General features: G+C 41.6%; 1 protein-coding gene across 3 annotated transcripts in view; it reads right to left on the minus strand.

The window, feature by feature from the left end:
* Positions 1 to 17,036, minus strand: part of Xrcc5 (X-ray repair cross complementing 5) — a 96,384-nt gene extending 79,348 nt beyond the window's left edge. For 2 of the 3 annotated variants that reach the window (XM_034498568.2, XM_076931708.1), the window contains exons 1-7: positions 16,884 to 17,036; positions 13,976 to 14,089; positions 11,358 to 11,541; positions 10,330 to 10,378; positions 9,153 to 9,275; positions 5,460 to 5,651; positions 43 to 157 (exon numbers count right to left, since the gene is read on the minus strand). In XM_034498568.2, coding sequence (XP_034354459.1) covers positions 43 to 157; positions 5,460 to 5,651; positions 9,153 to 9,275; positions 10,330 to 10,378; positions 11,358 to 11,541; positions 13,976 to 14,089; positions 16,884 to 16,904 — 798 coding nt within the window. In that variant the 5' untranslated portion in view covers positions 16,905 to 17,036. Of the gene's footprint in view, positions 1 to 42; positions 158 to 5,459; positions 5,652 to 9,152; positions 9,276 to 10,329; positions 10,379 to 11,357; positions 11,542 to 13,099; positions 13,198 to 13,975; positions 14,090 to 16,883 lie in introns of all 3 variants that reach the window. The other variant, XM_076931709.1, reaches the window with a different exon arrangement.
* Positions 17,037 to 19,129: the final 2,093 nt, after the last annotated feature.

Raw genomic sequence — 19,129 nt, forward strand, 5'->3', positions numbered from 1 at the left:
TGGTAACACTGCTTTTTAAAAAAAATGTACTTTACTACTTACAGATTTATAGGCTACAATCTTTATAGACAAGTTGGGACCAATGGTCAGTTGGCAGGGCCAGGGCATGGAACGCCTCTCAATCTTCTTAAAGACACACAGTTGCCGTAGACTCTCACTTAATAAAGGAAAACACATAATGAAAAACAATTTTCTAATGGTAATTTAGACAAGATGGTTTCCTTATTTTACTAGAATGAGACGAGATGTGGGTTGTTGTTGATTATAAAGAGAGAAAGAGCAGCAGGCGGTAGGAAAATGACAGCCATGGCTGAGAAGGAGCCAGAGACAAGTGAGCTGGCTTTGGAGGAAGAACTCCAGTCACTGTCCTGAGGCGGGGGGTGGGGGGAGGAAGGGACTGCTTGGCCCTCCTCTAGTAGATCATTTCTTTCCGCTGTACCAGTGATTCTTAACATTTATGCTGGACCAAAGACACCACTGAGGAGATGATAAAAACACATTCACCAATGACTTGGAACACAATGGAGGGCATTCAGCCACTCCCAGACAACAACAGGCAAGAGGACTGAGCCCCAGCTCTGGGTATCAAAGTCAAGGCACCAGTCTATAGCAGCTCTGCTCACAGTTCATTACATAATGCCAACTCCCCTAAATAAAAGACAGGATGGTTTTATATGCACAAAACAGGGAGAGTTACATAAATACTGCCCAGGGAATAAAGGAATCAGTAGCCTGTTTGGTCTTTATGTATAGTAGATAGCTCTACAGGTTTTAATGCAGAGAAGGGCAGGGAGAAGATAAATGTAGCATAGAGCATTGCTTCGTTTAAACAACAGTGGCATTTAGCCAAGTATGGTGGCACACACCTTTAATCTCAGCACTCGGGAGGCAGAGGCAAGCGAATCTCACTTTGAGGCCAGCCTGGTCTACAAAGTGAGTTTTAGGACAGCCAGGGCTACACAGTAAAACCCTGTCTCAGGGATAGAGGGGAGAGTAAAATTTAAGTCTGGTTTTATTTGCCTTTAATCAAACAGAACAGAAGACCACATGAGAGGTAGAATGTGGCATCCAATAAGATAAACAACAAAGAAATTGATGGTCTAATATGCGCAGTGTACGAGCCAGACCTTACAACTGATGTCCTTGGTACAGAGAAAGAGGAGTCTATGAAGCAGTAGAGAACTACCTGACATTACCCACCAAGTTAGAGTCCTCAGACCCACAGCAGCGAACAGCTGCTCTGCCTCAGCCCCCACTTCCAAAGTTCACAGTTCACATTGGCTCTGGGTTTGTGAGAAATGACTACATCTGTACCAGACCTAATCTGTCTTCTGAGTCATTACTAGTCCATCCACGACAACCATGAGGTATGGATTCTGTAAAAGGATAATTTTTAAAAATACATATATAATTTCTCACAGCCAATGTTGTCCTTTTCCCTCAAGCCCCTTTTCCTTCCAATTAAAATTTTTGCCTGAACATTCAGTCTTTAGTCTCTGAACCAAAGATAATACATGTGTAGTTTCAGAGAAACTGAATTTGAAAATCCAGTTGTTTACAATTGACTTAAGTAAGAACAGTCACTGTATCTGAATAACAAAGTTCTGACCTACATGGAAGATCCAAAACCAAAGCAGTTTAAAGTACTAAGATTCACAAACATAGTCAATAATTTATCTGCTTGCTGGAGCAAAGGGGAAGATAATTTTAAAATAGTAAATTTATACTAGCTCATTCACATTAGCTTAAGGCACCTATTCCCAAAGCCGAGAGTTAGCTTAAGAGCGCACATCTTGCACACGGTGTGACAAGAACACACATCAGTCAAGATGTCTCGCTTTATAGAAATCCTTTATAGGATTTCTCACTAATTCCTTTGGTGACCCCTTGGAAAATTACAATTCCATTCCAAGTTACCAATAATTTCAGCGGGTTCTATATTTACAAAATTACGGTGTGTTTCTTGTCAATTACAGATTTCCAGAAATACTTAAAAATTGTATCTGAGAAAAGAGGTCGACTGTTGCTACTTATCATAAAAATACCAATTGCTGACCTACTTCAACTGAGAACTCTGCGGACAGCCCTCAATTCCATGTAGCAACAGATCAATGGGACTAATTCCTAAACAAAAGCAGCACTATCCCGAGACTCTGAATCCACACAAGTCACTATTTGGCCAACTCTGTACAGCCACCTTTGCCAAGTTTCACTCCTCAAAAGTGTATATCCAACTCTAACAGAGAATAAGAAGGATAATAGACAGTCTCTCCCATAGCTTCTACAGATCAATGGGAAAAGCAGTTTCTTTTAATGTTACATGGTACGTCAGGGGTTTCATCTCTTTGGTTGTTTTTCAAGTCAGGATTTCACAGTGAAGCCTTGGCTGTCCTGGAACTTGTTCTGTAGACCAGGACTGACTCCCACTGCTTCTGCTGGGATTAAAGGCATGTGCCACTACCACCCGGCCAGGGATTTTATTTCCTCTTCCAACACCAAGGTGGACATACTCCCTTCATAACACCAACATTGTAATGATATTGGTTATAAGTTCCTTACATTTTGAGCTTGGACTTTGGGTGTTTTAGTTGTTTATACTTATCTGAGAGGGGTTTGGTTTGCTTATTTGTTGTAACAGGGCTTGCTCAAACTATTTAATGATCCAAAGTTAAAAAGACAAAGAAGCCCCAAATCAAAACCATAATATCCCTTCCCATGATGCTCTCTAAAACCTGTATCAAAAAGTAAAGGAACACTGACAGTCTCAGACCTGACACTATTTCTCATAATTAAAAATGGTTCTTGCTAGTACGGGGACACTATGGAAATTAATGTGAAGTCAGGCATTATGCAGCTATACAACTTTGAGCATCTCCCCAAAGGCCCCTGCATCCTACCACAGAGATACCTGCATATCATGTTTATTGCTGTTCTATTCACTACAGTAGGCAAAGAAACCAGCCTGGATGGCCATCAGCTTATGAATGGATAATGAAAATGGAGCACATATACATAATAGAATTGTTTTCAGCTTTAAAGAAAACGGAAATTATAAAATCTGCAAGAAAGTGGATAGAATTGAAAAATATATTAGGTGAGATAAGCCAGGCTCTGAAAGATAAATAATACATATTCTCTTGTCTGTATTATGTGGAGCCTGGCTTCTAATTTTTATATATGTAGATTGTGTGAGAGATGAGTTTACAGAGTCCGGGAAACCAGAAAGGGTCCATATGAGGGAACAAAAGAAGCCTAAACTGTGTGTGTGTGTGTGTGTGTGTGTGTGTGTGTGTGTGTGTGTGTGTAGAACAGAATATGTACTATAAAGAGACAGGGAGAGTCAACCCAAACTAAGGCTCTATGAAAAAGCTATAAAGAGGCTGGAGAGATGGCTCAGGGACTCAGAACATGGACAGGTCTTGCAGAGGACCCTTGTTCAATTCCCAACACTCATATTTGTGTAACCCATTTGTAACTCCAGTTGCAGGGAATCCAATACCTTCTTCTGACTTCTGTGGGCACTGGGCATACATGTAGACATACACATACATGCAGGCAAAACACTCATAAAATAAAGAAAAAAAAATCTTTTCTAAAAGTCTTTCTAAGCCATAAGGAAACTTTCCTCTCTGTAAGCTGATTAGAAGATAGAACTTTAAAGACTGAGCAGAGAAGTCCAGGTTTCCTGTGTGGGTGACAAAGCTGTCCCAGAAGCCACAGGTTACTAACTGAGAATCCCAGAGGCAGGTTACTACTATAAATAACTGGTGAGAGAAACTTGTGAGATCCCCCAAACAACAGGACTACTACTGCCTCTACTGTGTGTTGCACAACAGACTATGTGGTAAGACCCTACAGCAGAAGGCACCATGTGCTTTGGTTGCAGGACACAGAGAAAGCAAGGCAGTGCTGAGTGAGAAGCTTGTTCTCTGCTATGTACCTTTCTCAATGCTGGAAGATGCTTTGCAGACTGCTGGGAGAACTGTCATCAAAGGTCTTAGTCCACGAAGTGGAAGCTGTGTACTGTGATACCAACTTGACAGGCCCACAGATATAACTGTAGCAAGACTGTTATGTCAACTGATCTCTCCATGCTTGAATTTAAGATCCATGACATAGAAAAAGAGCCACATTTAGTATTGTATACCCTATCAAAAGCCCATGGCTACAAAGGTGATAGGCCCTAGTGAAGTAGCTACTATTGTTTTATTAAATGGCCATAATATCCCCTCAAATTGTCTTTATTAAAAATTGTGTGTCTGTGACTGTGTCTGTTTGGGTATATGCATATGAGGATACACCCAGGACCTCTGGAAGAGCAGGAAATACTTGTAACCACTGAGCTATCCCTCCAGGCCCTTCAAATTGTATTCTTAATATTTAGTGGTGCTATATCAGGTTTTGTCAGAGAATCTTTTTGTAGTAGGTGGCAATTATTAGAGGTAGGACTGCAGGTGGTCAAAGTGCTAAAAGTAAGCGCTTATTGAATGTTTATCCCTAAATGGAACATCTGTATTATCCCCTATAAGGCTCAAGGAACAGTATAGAACAAGGATCATAAAAAAAAAAAAAAAAATGTAAGACCCAAAGGAAGTGGTGGAATGTTGCAGAATGTTGTGTTACAATCATTTAAGCCTGGGCCTTTCAACACTCTATCACAGTGGTGGAATATTGCAGAATGCTGTGTTACAATCATTTAAGACTAGGCCTCTCAACTCTCCATCACAGCGTGGAGGGGCTCACAGGCTCTGCCCTTCCCTCAAAGATCTACAGGCAGTTAATACTTTACAAGAAAAGAGGAGAGATTTTCTTTTCCTTTTGGTGGGAGAAGAGAGACATTTTCTTCACTACCATAACTACAGGTGAGCCAGTCATTGTCTATATAAGTAATCCCTCACCCACACTCCAGTAAGCAGCCCTCACTGGGTAAACCCATCAGGTCACCAAACAAAAACAGACATCAAAGTAGAAAGGAAATGCAGAGAAAAGGAGGGATCATCAGGAATGGGAGGACAAGAGGGGAGTGAATGTGACCAAAAGACGAAATTCATGTGACTGAAAAGACATAACAAAAACAATTACCTATAACCAGTATATACTAATAAAAGAATTTAAATATTTTTAAATGAGTTTAATAAATGTACAAATGTAAATGTGGTCCAAGAAATGTGCCCCAAGCTTGGAATAAAGATGAAGTCTATCACTGTGTCTCTAAAGCTTCTATATTACTCCCAACTTCAGTCACACATCTGGAAATAAATGAGAACCTGTGTAAACCATACCAACTAATCAAAGGAGATTAAGAGTGAGCTGGAGACTTCTTTAATAAAAGTCAGAACACTTACTAAAGAATGACTGCTAAGTCAAGAGAAGCTCAGAGAAAGACAGCATAAAGATGTCTGACAAGAGATATCCATGTGGGAAGACAGAGAATGGCCCCTGGCATTCCCACTTCCTACCTGAAGGAATAAATTTCATCCAGCCCGTCTTTGCCTTCTAAAGCCAGCATCACCCTTGTCACCATGTGGATGCCTTCCTTTTGCTGCTCAGTAAGTCCTTTTTGAGGGAAGAAGGGTGCGTGGTGGTCCAAGCTGGAGTCAAGGTCTCCTCTCTCCCCAGGCTCGCCATTCTTGTCAATTGGAAAAGGCAGACTACCAGGAAAGATTGCAGGGAAAGAAGATGAGCTCTGAATTCCAACCCTGTGACTATTACTACCAATGGGGAAGATGCCTGCCTATCAGTCAACCTTACTCAGCTCCGTAATTTTATCTGTCAAATGCCGTGGATCTACCCGAGTATTACTTCAGCTTTAAATAGCCAACTCTCCTTTGATTTGATAAAAAGGGGAAACTGGCTGATGGCAACCTAATAACTAAAAGGCTCTCTCTGTGGCAAACGAACAGTTACAGCCAGGTCCTGGAGCCTTTCTCTCCATCTCCATGGCTCACCTCGCTGCCTTGTACCAGCTGCCCTCTCAGAATGGCCTCTTCCACACTGTTCTACTATGGTCTGTGCCCCAAATTTCCTATATTGAAAAAACTTAAGTGGGAGGGGGAGTAGCAGGTTGACTGATGGCTGTGCAGGGGACTAAGCGCCCTTCTGCCTTTTCTGTCCTTCTTGTCATGTGATGTCACAGCATCACTTGGGAGGCAGACGTCCCCCCCACCAAATACAAAATTTGTGTTGGCACTGTGAACTCAGATTTACCTTCCCCGAGACCTGTGAGGGGAACCTGTCCGTTTATAAACCACCTGACTATATTGTCAAGCAATGGGGACTGACTGAGGCAGGCTCATGTTGCCCAACTCTACTGGCTAAGAAGGACTCGGTGTGCTTTGTTTTGTCTTTCTAAGGACTCTTTGTGAGTTTCACATCATCCACCACAGTCCTACTCATCTCCCAGCCCCTCATATCCATCCCCCACCCTGGTAATCCCCCCTAAAATAAATAAAAACACACAAACAAAACAAAGCATAGAAAACATTTCGTTGTGGACATTGTAGTGTGTCACAGTGTGTCCCACAGTATACCTCTGAAGAATTCAAGTGTTCCACCCTCTGACTTCCAACTTATAAAAATATCAGGAATCAACAGTCTGAGGGAGAGACCTAGAAGAGCTCACTGATGGTCACTAATGCTAGAGGTTAAAGTTCAGAAAGGAATGCATCCTAGAGCAAGTCCAGGCAATACATAAGCACACCAGAGTGCTGGGGAAGCTACCTATGATCCCTCAAGGATGAAATTCTACTAAAATTTAATAAGATTATGAAGCTGAGAATGTAGCTCAGTGACAGACTAATTGATTACCTAGCATGCATGAGGCCCTGAATCTAACCCCCAACACAGCAAGTAATGGCCATGTAAGAAATAAGAGGTTGTGAAACAAAATACTGAAATTCAAATGCTGTTGTGACATTAAAATCTTATCCAGCAATCAGAATATTCCTAGACAGAAATAAAACCCAATTCTGTTTCGTTTCTGTCTAGTTATTTGTTTGAAATGAGGCTAAATGTAGGTTGGGACTATAAACCACAAAACATTCTAGAATCAGAGGCTGGGAGCTGGCTCAGCAATCAAGAGAACTTGTTAATCTTGCAGAGGACCCAGGTTTAGCTCCCAGCATCCACATGGCAACTTACAACCACATGTAACTCTAGTCCCAGGGGGCCAATACCCTTTTCTGGTCTTCATAGGGACCAGGCACACCTATGGTATACATATGTACATGCAAACAAAACACCCAAACATAGAAAATAGAAATTAATTTAAAAACATATTAATCAGTCCATATGCAAACTAAAAAGCCATCCAAAATACATTCAAGATAATACTATAATACGGTTCTGCAGAAATGTTTTCATCTAAACAGTAGCATGGGTTATCATATACTAAGTCAGTGGAGATTTCTGCTTCTGTTTTCTGAGAAGGAACTAAAGTAGCTAAGCTGAAATAACTGGACCAGAGCCACTCGGTCACCTGACCAATAGGGTGAAGCCCTTGTGCTCTGGCATACCTGACCTCACAGATGGCTGAGTCAGGGAACCCTTCCCCCACATTGTAGGTCGCCCTGTGTGGATGAATACTTTACAGACCATCAATCATTCTGCTTTCTATACTTACAATAAGGCTTTCTGTGTAAGCCTTTCCTCTGTTTACTTAGTGTGACAGATCCGCACCACGGCCTGCATAACACGTAGAGCTAAAGCACTTCCCCATGTGTGTGTGTGTGTGTGTGTGTGTGTGTGTGTGTGTGTGTGTCACAGCCCGTCTGCAATAGGTATTGACTGTTACTGTAGCATCACTCAGGAAGAGAAAAATAACATGAAAGTGAAGCTTGAGGAAACTTATCCTAGAAAAAGTTACAGTAACAGCTCTTTCTCTTAATGAATGTAAGGCAACTGGCAATACATGGAATGCCCTGAACAGCAGGTGGCAGCTTGTCATACAGGAAGGAAACACATGCAAGGGAGCCAGTACGTCCAGTGCAGTGCAAGCAAGCGGAGGAAGGACTACCTTCCTCCCGAATACGCTACTGTGGACAGGCATAGAAAGATAAAGAGATTAAAGGCAGCTCTTTCAAATGACATCGGCAGGAAGTGAGTCCAGTATGCTTCACACAGGAGGCATCCTGAGACAGGGGCAGGAGACTGAGCTAGGCCGGCCTTCTGCAGCACTGAGAAACCCCAGTTCAGTGACAAGTGTCACTTAAAAAGCACTTAATTTCTCTGAAGTACCGTCTTAACAAGAGCCAGTGTGGTGGGCTCTTCTGAAGTCTTCTCTATAGTCCCACAGGAAGATGTCCCTCAGCAGTCTTAAGGGGGACACACATGCATGCTAGAGGGGTTCGTAATTCCCCATGGCAGGCAATCTAAGAGGCCACACTGAACTGAAGGTTTCTTAGTGCAGTTCTCAATTTGAAAAGCGAATGTCCCTGATCAGATTAATAATTCAACATCCTGTATCATCACTCTGCTTTGGCCAAAAATAGGGTGAGAAGAAATGGGTTTTAAATGCAGTAGGAAGGGTTAGTATGACAGGAATTTTCTAGTGGGGATGTAAGACTCAGAAAGTAAATGCTAGAGGGGAAATTCAAGTTCCTGTGAGAGGAGGGAGCCTCTTCTTTCTAAACTATAAAATACACATTTTCTCCCCAAATTTTATAATGTACATAACAAATTACATTTTATTAGGTATCTGCATCCTAAGAATGTGTTAAACATACACACTATATGTGATATAAATTGATTCCCAACATAATAGTTCTGTCTACCCTCAATTTACTGCTGTTTGTAGATCTCACTCTCTGAGCCACACAAGAAAGAAACTATCAGGGTGCTGATGCCAGCTATGCAGACAGGAGACAACTGAATAGCCTCAAAAGATGGAGTCTGTTTTTAATTTCTTGATTCTCTGGCTCTAAATGCTACTGAGCTCAGTCCCTCTGTACCACTATGTTCTCTTCCTTCTCACCACGGCTTAGAATAGTTCCATGAACACAGGAATGGCCAACATATGCAGGGTGGCCAATCAGCCACCTAGCAGATCCCCCTGCTCAGCTAAAACAGAAGCCTCTTGGGAGCCATCTATACAGGGCCCTACTCAGTGCATGAGGGATGCCGAGATTCCCTAGAGATTATTCTCAGGATCTTACAAGAACTGCAGGGAGATGCCAGACTTCTTCAAGTTACAAATTATAATGTCCAGTTGGTCTTGGCTGAACGGGCTGCTGAGGTCAGTGAATACTTCAATATGCTTCTTCCCAAACTTCTTTCCTCTAAAAGACAGAACAATCACATACAGAAGTCATTCTATGAGGCCTAAGGAGGTGGCTCACCACAGAGAGACAACTGCCGTGCAAGTCTATGACCTGCATGCAATCACCAAAATTCACCCAGGGCACACAAAGAAAACTAACTCCATGAAGTTCTCCTCTGGCCTCCAACATATGCTGTAGCATGTACACAGAAGTGGACGCACGTGCATGTATTCGTGTGCGCTCACAGACACAGAATACAAAAAGGCGATTTTAAAGGAAGTAGTCTCTTAATATTTTTTGAAGAGTTGAGATACATTTGGTCGCTGGTCAGAGAGGCAAAGGAGTGAATCTAGACATAATTAAGTGTGATTACATGCTCAAAGTTTAGTAGAGTCCCTATTAAATACATAATCAGCTTCATAGAGGTCACACCTGGCTGAGCATTATAAAATATAATATTCTGTGTCCCCAGCCCTGGTTCCTAGCACTGTGATTTAAAACCAGGCCTGCCTACCTGCACAGCTTCAGAGCGTAAACAAGGGGCTCCCAGGCATAAGAAGACATCAGCCTGGCAGCTTCACTTCCCAAATGTCTTGCTGGGAACTACACCTGGGATTAGTTTTAAGACTTCCCAAAGGATACAGACTGAGAAACAATAATACAGACTCAGGCCCAGGATGTGATCACAAAATGTCTTTTCTAACAATGCAACCCTATGTGTTTAAGGGCAATCACTTTTAAGACACAGTAATTAAGTCAATCATAGGTTAGGAAGTTGACAGAGGTACTGTGTACAGCACACCAATTACTTATGGTTCATACCACTTAGTACTTTTGAAAGATTTGGGGTAACTAGTTTAAGCCAAATAAGAAAACCGAAGTATGCCAAATACTTATTTTGCCCAGAGAAACTCCCATCAAAGGTAGTCCTTTGTTTTAAACCTTTAAAAGCTAGAAAGATGCTGCCAGACTAACGTGCTACTTGATTAATAACGAACCACACATCCTCTGAACACATCAACCCATGTTTTTCTCAGAAAGCCCCACTCCTGTCTTCAGGTGAGACACTCACATGGTTTCACGCTGAATCAAATCCATGCACACAATCAGGGCGTCCAGGACTCAGCTAGTTAAGGGTTGAAAGAATGACAACACTCCCTTCTTCCCATGAACATCACAGTTTCTCCCAGCAAAGCCTACATTGTTGGCAACCGCAGACACTAGATGACTTGAAGGGGCTTGCCCCATGTGCCCTCTTCCAGATTTTATTTCAAAAGTGCTTTCTATCAACGCATACACCCTAACAAATAGTGTGGGGGAAAAACAAGAGATTTAACACATATTCATTTAACAAAAACCCTAAGATGTCATTTAACAGTTTCTAGAACCCATATTTGGTCATCAGTCCACTCTTAAATACAATGCAAGCCATAATGCATCACTAGCAGATCACACCAAACACAGCAGGGCCTCCCAGTGGTCAAGAATGGTACTACTAATTTTTTAGAAAAATACTAAAAATACACTCTTAAAATTAGAACCCTAAAATCTCTCTCTCTTATTCATTCATTCTCTCTCTCTCTCTCTCTCAACCTCCCCCCCCTTTCCCACTCCCTTCCATCTGTGGATTGAGATGTAGAACTCTCAGCTACTCTCCAGCACCGTGTCTGCACACTGCCATGCTTCCTGCCACGATAATGGACTGAACCTCTGAACTGTAAGCCAGCCCCAATTAAATGTTGTCCTTTATAAGAGTCATGCTGTACTCATGGTGTCTGTTCACAGCAATAGAATCTTAAGCCAGCCTCCAAATAGTGCCACCAAACCTATCCCCTGGTCAATATATGCACATACTCAATAGGATTTCCCACTTCCTGTACTTCCCAACCTCTCAATATCACAGGGCAAATATAGAGCAAGACACTAGAGGCCCTGGAGCTGAGTATTTATTAACTCCATATTAATTATATGTGCCCCTTTCCTTAGATGAAAATATGCCCAGATATTCATATCTGGTACTCTGGAAGAGACTCAACAAGCTGGATTATGATTCTCCAGAAAAAGGGAAATTTCTTGTCTTTTTGGACACAAAAAGGATACAGTCAGCTTGTCGAGAACTTGGTTGGATTTTGTTTCCGATGTCTTCCAATAAATCAAAATCTGGTAGCATCAGGTGTCTGTGCACTGTGATGTTCTGGTACTGGTCCTCTCCAGCAAGGGCATTATCAGTGCTGTCTGTACCATAGAGGACTAAAGCGATCTCATCCTTGCTTTCCGAAAATACCTAGGAAGATATCCAGAGGCTGAAGACTATTCAAACAGTGTAGGAAGAAGAGGACACCTGAGCTTCAGGTGTAGGAAGACCATACCGCCTTAAGCAGGTCCCTAGGGCCAGCAGATACTAGATAAAACAAATACAGGACTACTGACAATGATAGTAATGCCTTAAGCAGACTTTTTCTAGTTTTTAAAAATTATTTCATTACTATATGTAGATGGGTGTTTTGCCTGTGTATATGTCTGTTTATGTTTGTGCCTGGTGCCCTAAGAGTATGATCCCTGGGAACTAGAGATGCAGATATTTGTGAACCACCATGTGGGTGCTGGGAATCAATCACGTTCTCTGAAAGGGCAGCCAGTGATCTTAATCTGTGAGCCATCTCTCCAGCACCTAAGCAGATTTTTCACTATCTGTAGGTCTTACTTTTCATATCAGCACAATATTCGTGCATGCTTCATTCTTTCTGCTCCTGACTTCGCTGTGACTAACAGTTCCTGCCTCCTTCACTTTCCCAGAAGGATGGGCTGTAACCTGGACCATGAACTAAAATAAACCCTTTCTCCTCTAAGTTATTTTTTCATTAAGTTTTTGTGTTTTGTTTTTTCTTTATACCAGAAACAGAAACCAGGGAAGCTGTTTTTGAAGCAGAGTCTTTTCCTGTAGCCCAAACTGGCTATAGGAACTTGCTGTGTAGCCCAAGCAGACCTCAACGGCCCAGCCTTCTGAGGGCTGAGGTTACAGGCATACATCACTAATAGGGAATATTATTTTTTCTTACTTTGCACACAGGGCACTGAAGCATTATATTAGATGTCTCCAAGACAGCCAACATCCATCCCTTTGCATTTGCAGGCTACTTTTTATTAAAAGAAAAGAGTCGAATTCCTCCCCACCTTTAAATGTGAACTGGCCTTAATGACTTATTGACAAACACAAAACAGCAAAAAGGCATTCTGAGATTTCTAAAGCTAGGCTATGACAATGACACAGGCAGTGCCTCTGGGAATTGTTTACTCTTAGAACACTTCTTAGAAGCAGCTGCTACCTTGTGAGGTTCCTGAACTCCATGTATATATATGTAAGGGGTCTCTGAGTTCACAACTGCCAGAAAGCACCCTTATCCACCTTCTTTGCGTGGGCCATCTTGGACATTAACACCAAGTGAGCTTTCAGGTAACTCCGGCCCCAGCTGCCTGCCAGGTGCAATTGTGTAAGAGGCTTCAGGGGAAAAACCCCTATGGAAATGGTACCTCATGACTGTAATCCCAGCACTCAGGAGGCAGACATGAGAACTGAGAGTTCCAGGCCAGCCTGAGCTAGGAAAGACACTGTCTCAGTTTTTAAAAAGTAGAGAGAGGTAGTAGAAGAGGGGCGTGGCAGCTACTACTATCAACTTGACAAGATCTAGAATCTGAGAAACAAATCTCTATGTACATTAGATTAGCCTGTGGGAAATTAGCTAGATTAATTGAGGTGGGCAGACCCGCCCTAATTGTGAGTGTCACTGTACCCCATGCTGGAGACCCTGGCTGAACAAGGAGAAAGTGAGCTGAACACTAACCTTCACCTCTCTCTGTTTCCTAACTGCAGATGCAATGTGACAGCTGCCTCAAGCTCCTATATCCAGGCCTTCCCTGACATGGCCGCTGGACCTTGGAACTGTGAACCAAAATAAAACCCTTGTATAAGTTGTTTTATCAAGTTATTTTTGTTGCAGCAACAAGTAACTCATCAAAAGAAGGTTGGGAAAGAGCCCTAACTGAGCCTACCTCAGCCACTCCACCAAACCCATCGGCCATCAACAATGACTTCTTCTTTTCTTTCTCTCTCTCTCTCTCTCTTTTTTTTTTTTGTTTGTTTGTTTGTTTGTTTTGGGTTTTTTTGAGACAGGGTTTCTCTGTGATGTCCTGGCTGTCCTGGAACTTGCTCTGTAGACCATGCTGGCCTTGAACTCAGAGATCCACTTGACTCTGCCTCCCAAGTGCTGGGATCAAAGGCCTATACCACTGACGCTCAGCTATGACTTTTTTAAAAAGTCACTTAAGATATTAAGACTTGTAATGCACTGGAAAAAAAATAATAACTGGACTAGGCACAGACAGATTGAACAGCTTGCTCAGGATCTTGAGGTTGGTAAATCACAGGTAAATAACAAGGATTCAGATGAAGTCATCCGGCTCCAGAGAGCTTTATTACACAGTTTACATTGCTTTTCCTTTCTCCTAACAACTGCTGTATCTAGAGAACAGGTCAAATCAGGAAAAGCAAAGAAAATCGGGCTCTGGGGTAAGCAGACTTGGGTACATTGAAGAAAACCCCCCAGACTCTGAAAACCACAGGCTGGGAATACAGAGGAGGCTGGTATCTTATGTTAGGAGCGGAAGGCAATGAGTGTTCAAAACATGGCTTACAGATTTAAGCTTCATCTGAAACTTACCTGTCGTTGGACAAACATAGTCATCACTTTCTTTGCTTGTTCAAATGGGGATTCTTCACCAGGAAAGGAGTTACCCATGGCAACCCCCACATCCATACACAGCACAACAGCTGCCTAGAAACAAAAGGCCCAGAAAGTACACAAGAAAAAAGATGCTATTAGCAAAGTTTCTGGAATGGGTCCCTGTCCTGCTACGTAAAGAGGAAGGGTAAAGGGAGACGACATGTGCGTACATAAGTAAGACATGTAAAGTTTCATACGTATCTGAAATGTAAGAAATTAAATGTAAAAATTAATTAAATTAAAATTTAAAAAAAGTTTCAAAAACATGTAAAGTTCCACTCTTGAGAGACTGTGAATGGCTTCAATATTTCCTAAAAACCACATAAATGGAGGTGTCAATCATGTGACTGACGAAGTTACAATTATAAACAATGGCACCAGGTCACTAAATAGCAATCATATACTGGGGGACTCTCTGTGTTTCTTCCCTATTGCTGTGATAAAATACCCTGATGAAGGTAACTTCGGGGATAAAGCCTTTATTTTAGCTCCTAGTTCTAGGTTATAGCTCTCATAGTGAGAGAGCCATAACAAGGCCTCAGACACTTGAGGAGGCTCAGTATGTTATATCCAAAGCACAATGAATGCACACGTCAGTGTTCAGCTTGCCTTTCCCACTTTATAAAATCCTGAGTCCTTTGAGGAGGGAACAGTCGTACCCATAGTTGATATGGGTCTTTGCACATCAGTTACCATCATCAAGACAACTCCCCACCCCCACCCCAGGCAGGCCCAAAGGTCCATCTCACCCCCATGAGTCTAAGGTTTGTCAACATTATGATTAATACTATCACAGGGACTAAGAAAATAAAACAAATTAGATGCAAAACAAGACACATGTGAAGCTCTATGCATTTTGCACACAAAATTTAATTAAACAGAAACTGCAAGAGACCTGAACTTATAATTTCAAACTGTAGATTGAGTCAACAAGATGATACAGCTTCACCATTCTATCCTCACAAACATTTTAGGTTGTTAAAACACTATAATGTAGTCAAGAAAAAAAAAAAAAGAAGGGTCTTTTGGTGTGGAAAACAAAAACAAAAACAAAACTAGATTAGCAATCCAGAGACCTGGGTCTAGTCCCATCTCCTCTAATTAGCTCTGACCCCTAGGCAATGTCACTTAATCTCACTGTTAATTCAGTCAGGCATAAAGTTGTTGGGCTTGATGAGGTCTAAAACTGGTTGCAGAATTAACAGTCCTGATCCTACCAGTCTCATCTGTGCTTTGTGCTGACCAGACAGAATGTGAGTGATTCTGGGCATCACATCTTAGGAGACAAAGACTGAAAAGTGATCAATTAAGACGGTAATCATCTGACTCTAAAGGTGTTTGGAAAACCTGAAGGAGCTCCTACAGTAGGGGCATGATTCACAAATTTGACTTTTTTGCAACACTCAAAGGAAATACTATGTTCCTTTAGTTCATAAGGAATGGAACCACAATATACTCTGATATTAACATGTTTCAGAAGCAATGACAGCCTATTTGGGGACAAACAGTAATAAGCTACAGAGTACCTTTGAGAGGAATTCCATTTACATCCCACAGTGATTCCCTCAACATAAAAAAAAAAAATCTTTTCTTTAAACGTAGGAATCACAAAATATGCTAGCCATGTTCCTTTAATACATGGCCACAGGTCTACTTTTAAAGTAGCAAACATGAAAAGAATGGAAATCTTTTGTCAAGAATTAGAGATTCAGAGAAAGGCATCAAAGAGTTTGACGGTGTGAAGACTCTAGTCTGGAAGAATGGTTCATGATAATTTAAAGTCTTTGTCTAGAAGCAGTAAGAAAACCAGGGAAGACAAACTGGGAGGGCACTGCAACTCTTTCATTACTACACTGAAGCAATACAGCCTGCTAGGATTTTATCTCAAGTACATCTGCCACAGTAAGTCTTTCACGGGAGCTACAAAGTTTTCAGCAACTGAAAGCAGAGGAACAAAGGAAGTAAGCCACATCATTACGAGTTTATAATTTAATCAAAATTTCCCAAATGGAGGTGGAGGAAAATAGAGCTCTGTTATGAAATCCCTATCTTGTTTGTATTAAACTAATAGGTGAGTCGGTGAATGAATGGATCCTTGCAATTGCATCTCTCTCTAGTGATTAAAAACAATCTCTTTAAACGTTCACTGTAATTTCCATTATTAATCTAGGAAGCCAGGGGTCACAGATTCTTAGCAACAGACCAGTTTTGTTTTTTTTTTCTTTCAGAGCTCTGAAAATGGCTTGGATTCCCATTCATATTTTACCACCCATAGAAAGGGTGTCCATGTTCTAATCACGTCAGTTTTTCGTGTCTTGACTCTCCTTACAAGCTAAGGACAATAATGTTCTTCTCACAGTTTGGCGTGAAGATTTAATTAAATAGGAATAAAAGGCTTAGTTGTGCCTCACATAAGCTTTCAATAAATTCGACATTTTTAATTATTATGAAGGTAACAATATGACACTTTACATCTTGAGTTATTTCATTCTCAGAATCTCATGGAATCCCTTTCTGAAGTTTTACAAGCCTGTCATGTAGGAGACTATCCTAGCTAACTTTAATATAGATTTTAGAACCCCGGTTCAGAAGCAATAAATGACGTCTGTGTTAGCAGGTAGAGTGGGTAGAAAGTAAACTGAAGCAGCTAGGGAGAAAGGGAGGATGAGAAGCGGGAACGTGAAGGTGCACAAAACTCAAATGCAGAACTCCGAACCCCAAGCCTTTCGTTTTGGGCATCTATCCTTCAGAGCTGACTCAGCTGCGATTCCCCACAGCTGCTGCTACCGAACCACCCTCTGGAGATCCCCGGCTTAGGAAAAACAAAAGGCCCTGCTCTCGGTACCTTATTACCGGACCACGCCATGGTTGCTGGTCCTCAGGTGGTTTGGCTACTTTTTCCGGGCGGAAACCTAGAGTGTCGCATCTCGGTTCCGGGCAACCTACAGAACCAGACGTCCCGCTCTGCGTGCAAGGCGGGGAAGCCCTGCTTCTGGGCTCTGAGCATGCGCAGAATTCTCTCCCTGCCTCCCTAGTCAAGGCTTTGTTCTCTGAGCTGCTAAAACGCCGGTATTGGGCTAGAGAAATGGCTCAACAGTTTAAAGCATTTGAAATCAAGCCTGACGACCCCAGTCAGACTCCAGGCACCCAAATGGTGGAGAAAAAGAACCAACTCCACAAGTTGCCCTCTGACCTCCATGTGTCCCACACATCACGATAAGTAAATAAATTTAAAATAAATAAATTTGATAGTAAAAAGCAAATAAGGAAGGAAAAGGGTCACGGGTTAGGAATGTGTACTGTTTTTGCAAGGGTGAATATTTCAAAGCCCAGCACCCACATCAGGCAACTCAAAATTCCAGTTCCGTGGGATCTGACGCCCTCTTCTGGTCTAAACTCAAATGCACATACCCACAGGTATGCATACACAATTTTTTTTTTAAATAAAAATGACAAAATAATTGCTATTACTGAACTGATAACGATCCCTCCCACTAGTAATTTGTATTGGCACTTTGGAGTTCGAGTCCTCAGTGAAAGATGAATCAACAAAGTCACTTAACCCCTCTAAAGGCCTTCTAAACATGATACTTAAAAAAAAAAAAAAAAAAAAAAAAAAAAAAAAAAAAAAAAAAAAAAAAAAAACATGATGACCTTAAGATCAACGTCCAAAGAAAAGAGTGAGAATTCTCCAAGTTAAAAGAAAAAGTAGGGGGCTGGAGAGATGGCTCAGCGGTTAAGAACACTGACTGCTCTTGAGTTCAATTCCCAGCAACCACATGGTGACTCAGAACCATCTGTAATGAAATTGGATGCCCTCTTCTGGTGTGTCTGAAGACAGCTACAGTGTACTTATATATATATTAAATAAATAAATCTTTAAAAAAAAAAAGAAAGAAAGAAAGAAAAAGTAGGAAAGGCATTCGACTCTACCAAGTAGACACCTTAGCCTCTGGGAAGAATTTCCCGCTATCCTGGAGTGTCTGTGGCTGGGAAAGATGCCCTTTTCTAGAAATGGAGGCTGTCGAGTACCATGAGTGTCTGCCATTTTCAAGGAAATTGCCCAGCACTCCTTCCCTTCTGATGAACTTTTGCACAGAAACTGCCTGTTTTCTATACAAAAATGGCTCCCAAGCTTCAGGTGGTTGGACAAAAGGTCCAGAGACCTGGGAAATGTCTGCAAACCTCTGTTCAATCTGGGAAATGTTCAATCTGATTCTCTTTTGTTGAAAATAGTAGAAAGAAAACAGGCACTAAAATGGAAATGATTTGGAGAATTCTTGAAGAAGTCTTCAGGGAAGTCTTCAGGTTTAAAAAAAATTGAAGCTGGTGGGGATAAGAAATGTGCATTCACTGCTCTTGCACAGGACTGGGTTCAGTTCCCAGCACCCACATTATGGCTCACAGCCATCTGTAACTCCTGTTCCAGAAGATCCCACACCCTCTTCTGGGTTCTGAGGACACCAGGCACCCATGTGATACACAAACCTACATATAGGCAAAACACTCATACACATAAAATAAACAAAAAAATTAAAATAAACACAATGATGTCTAGACAGACACTTGAAGTGCACAGAGGATTCTTCCATGCTTGTATTCAAACTTGGAGTGGTTTTGAAACTGAAATGTTTTCTAATTATAGTTTTACTAGGGTTCATATTTAGAATTACTATGGCTTTACTATAGAGGATGTTTGCAAGCTATGTATGTCATGGTTTTATCTTTTCTCTTCCTTTATCCCTCTTCTCTCTTTCCCCTTCTCTCTCCATCCTTATCTTCCTCCCTCCCTCCCTTTCTGCTTCTTTCACTGTGGGGAGTCAACAGAAGGCAGATATCATCCTTGCAGCCATCTTGAGCCATATACCCTGACAAGAAACTTTATTACAATAGCCTACAACAGCTGAGCACACTCTGATAACATCTTGTTTTAGATACCCAGGATTTTCCCTTGGGTGTGTGAGACTTAAAGGTGTGTGACTTAAGGGCGTGACTTAGAGATCAGATTTAGAGACAAGACCTAAGGGCATGATTTAAAGGCGTGACTTATAAGTGAGGCATATAAAAGGTGAGAGGCAGACAGAAGAGATT

This window comes from Arvicanthis niloticus, chromosome 3 (genome assembly GCF_011762505.2).
Source record: "Arvicanthis niloticus isolate mArvNil1 chromosome 3, mArvNil1.pat.X, whole genome shotgun sequence".
In the NCBI taxonomy this organism is placed as follows: Eukaryota; Metazoa; Chordata; class Mammalia; order Rodentia; family Muridae; genus Arvicanthis; species Arvicanthis niloticus.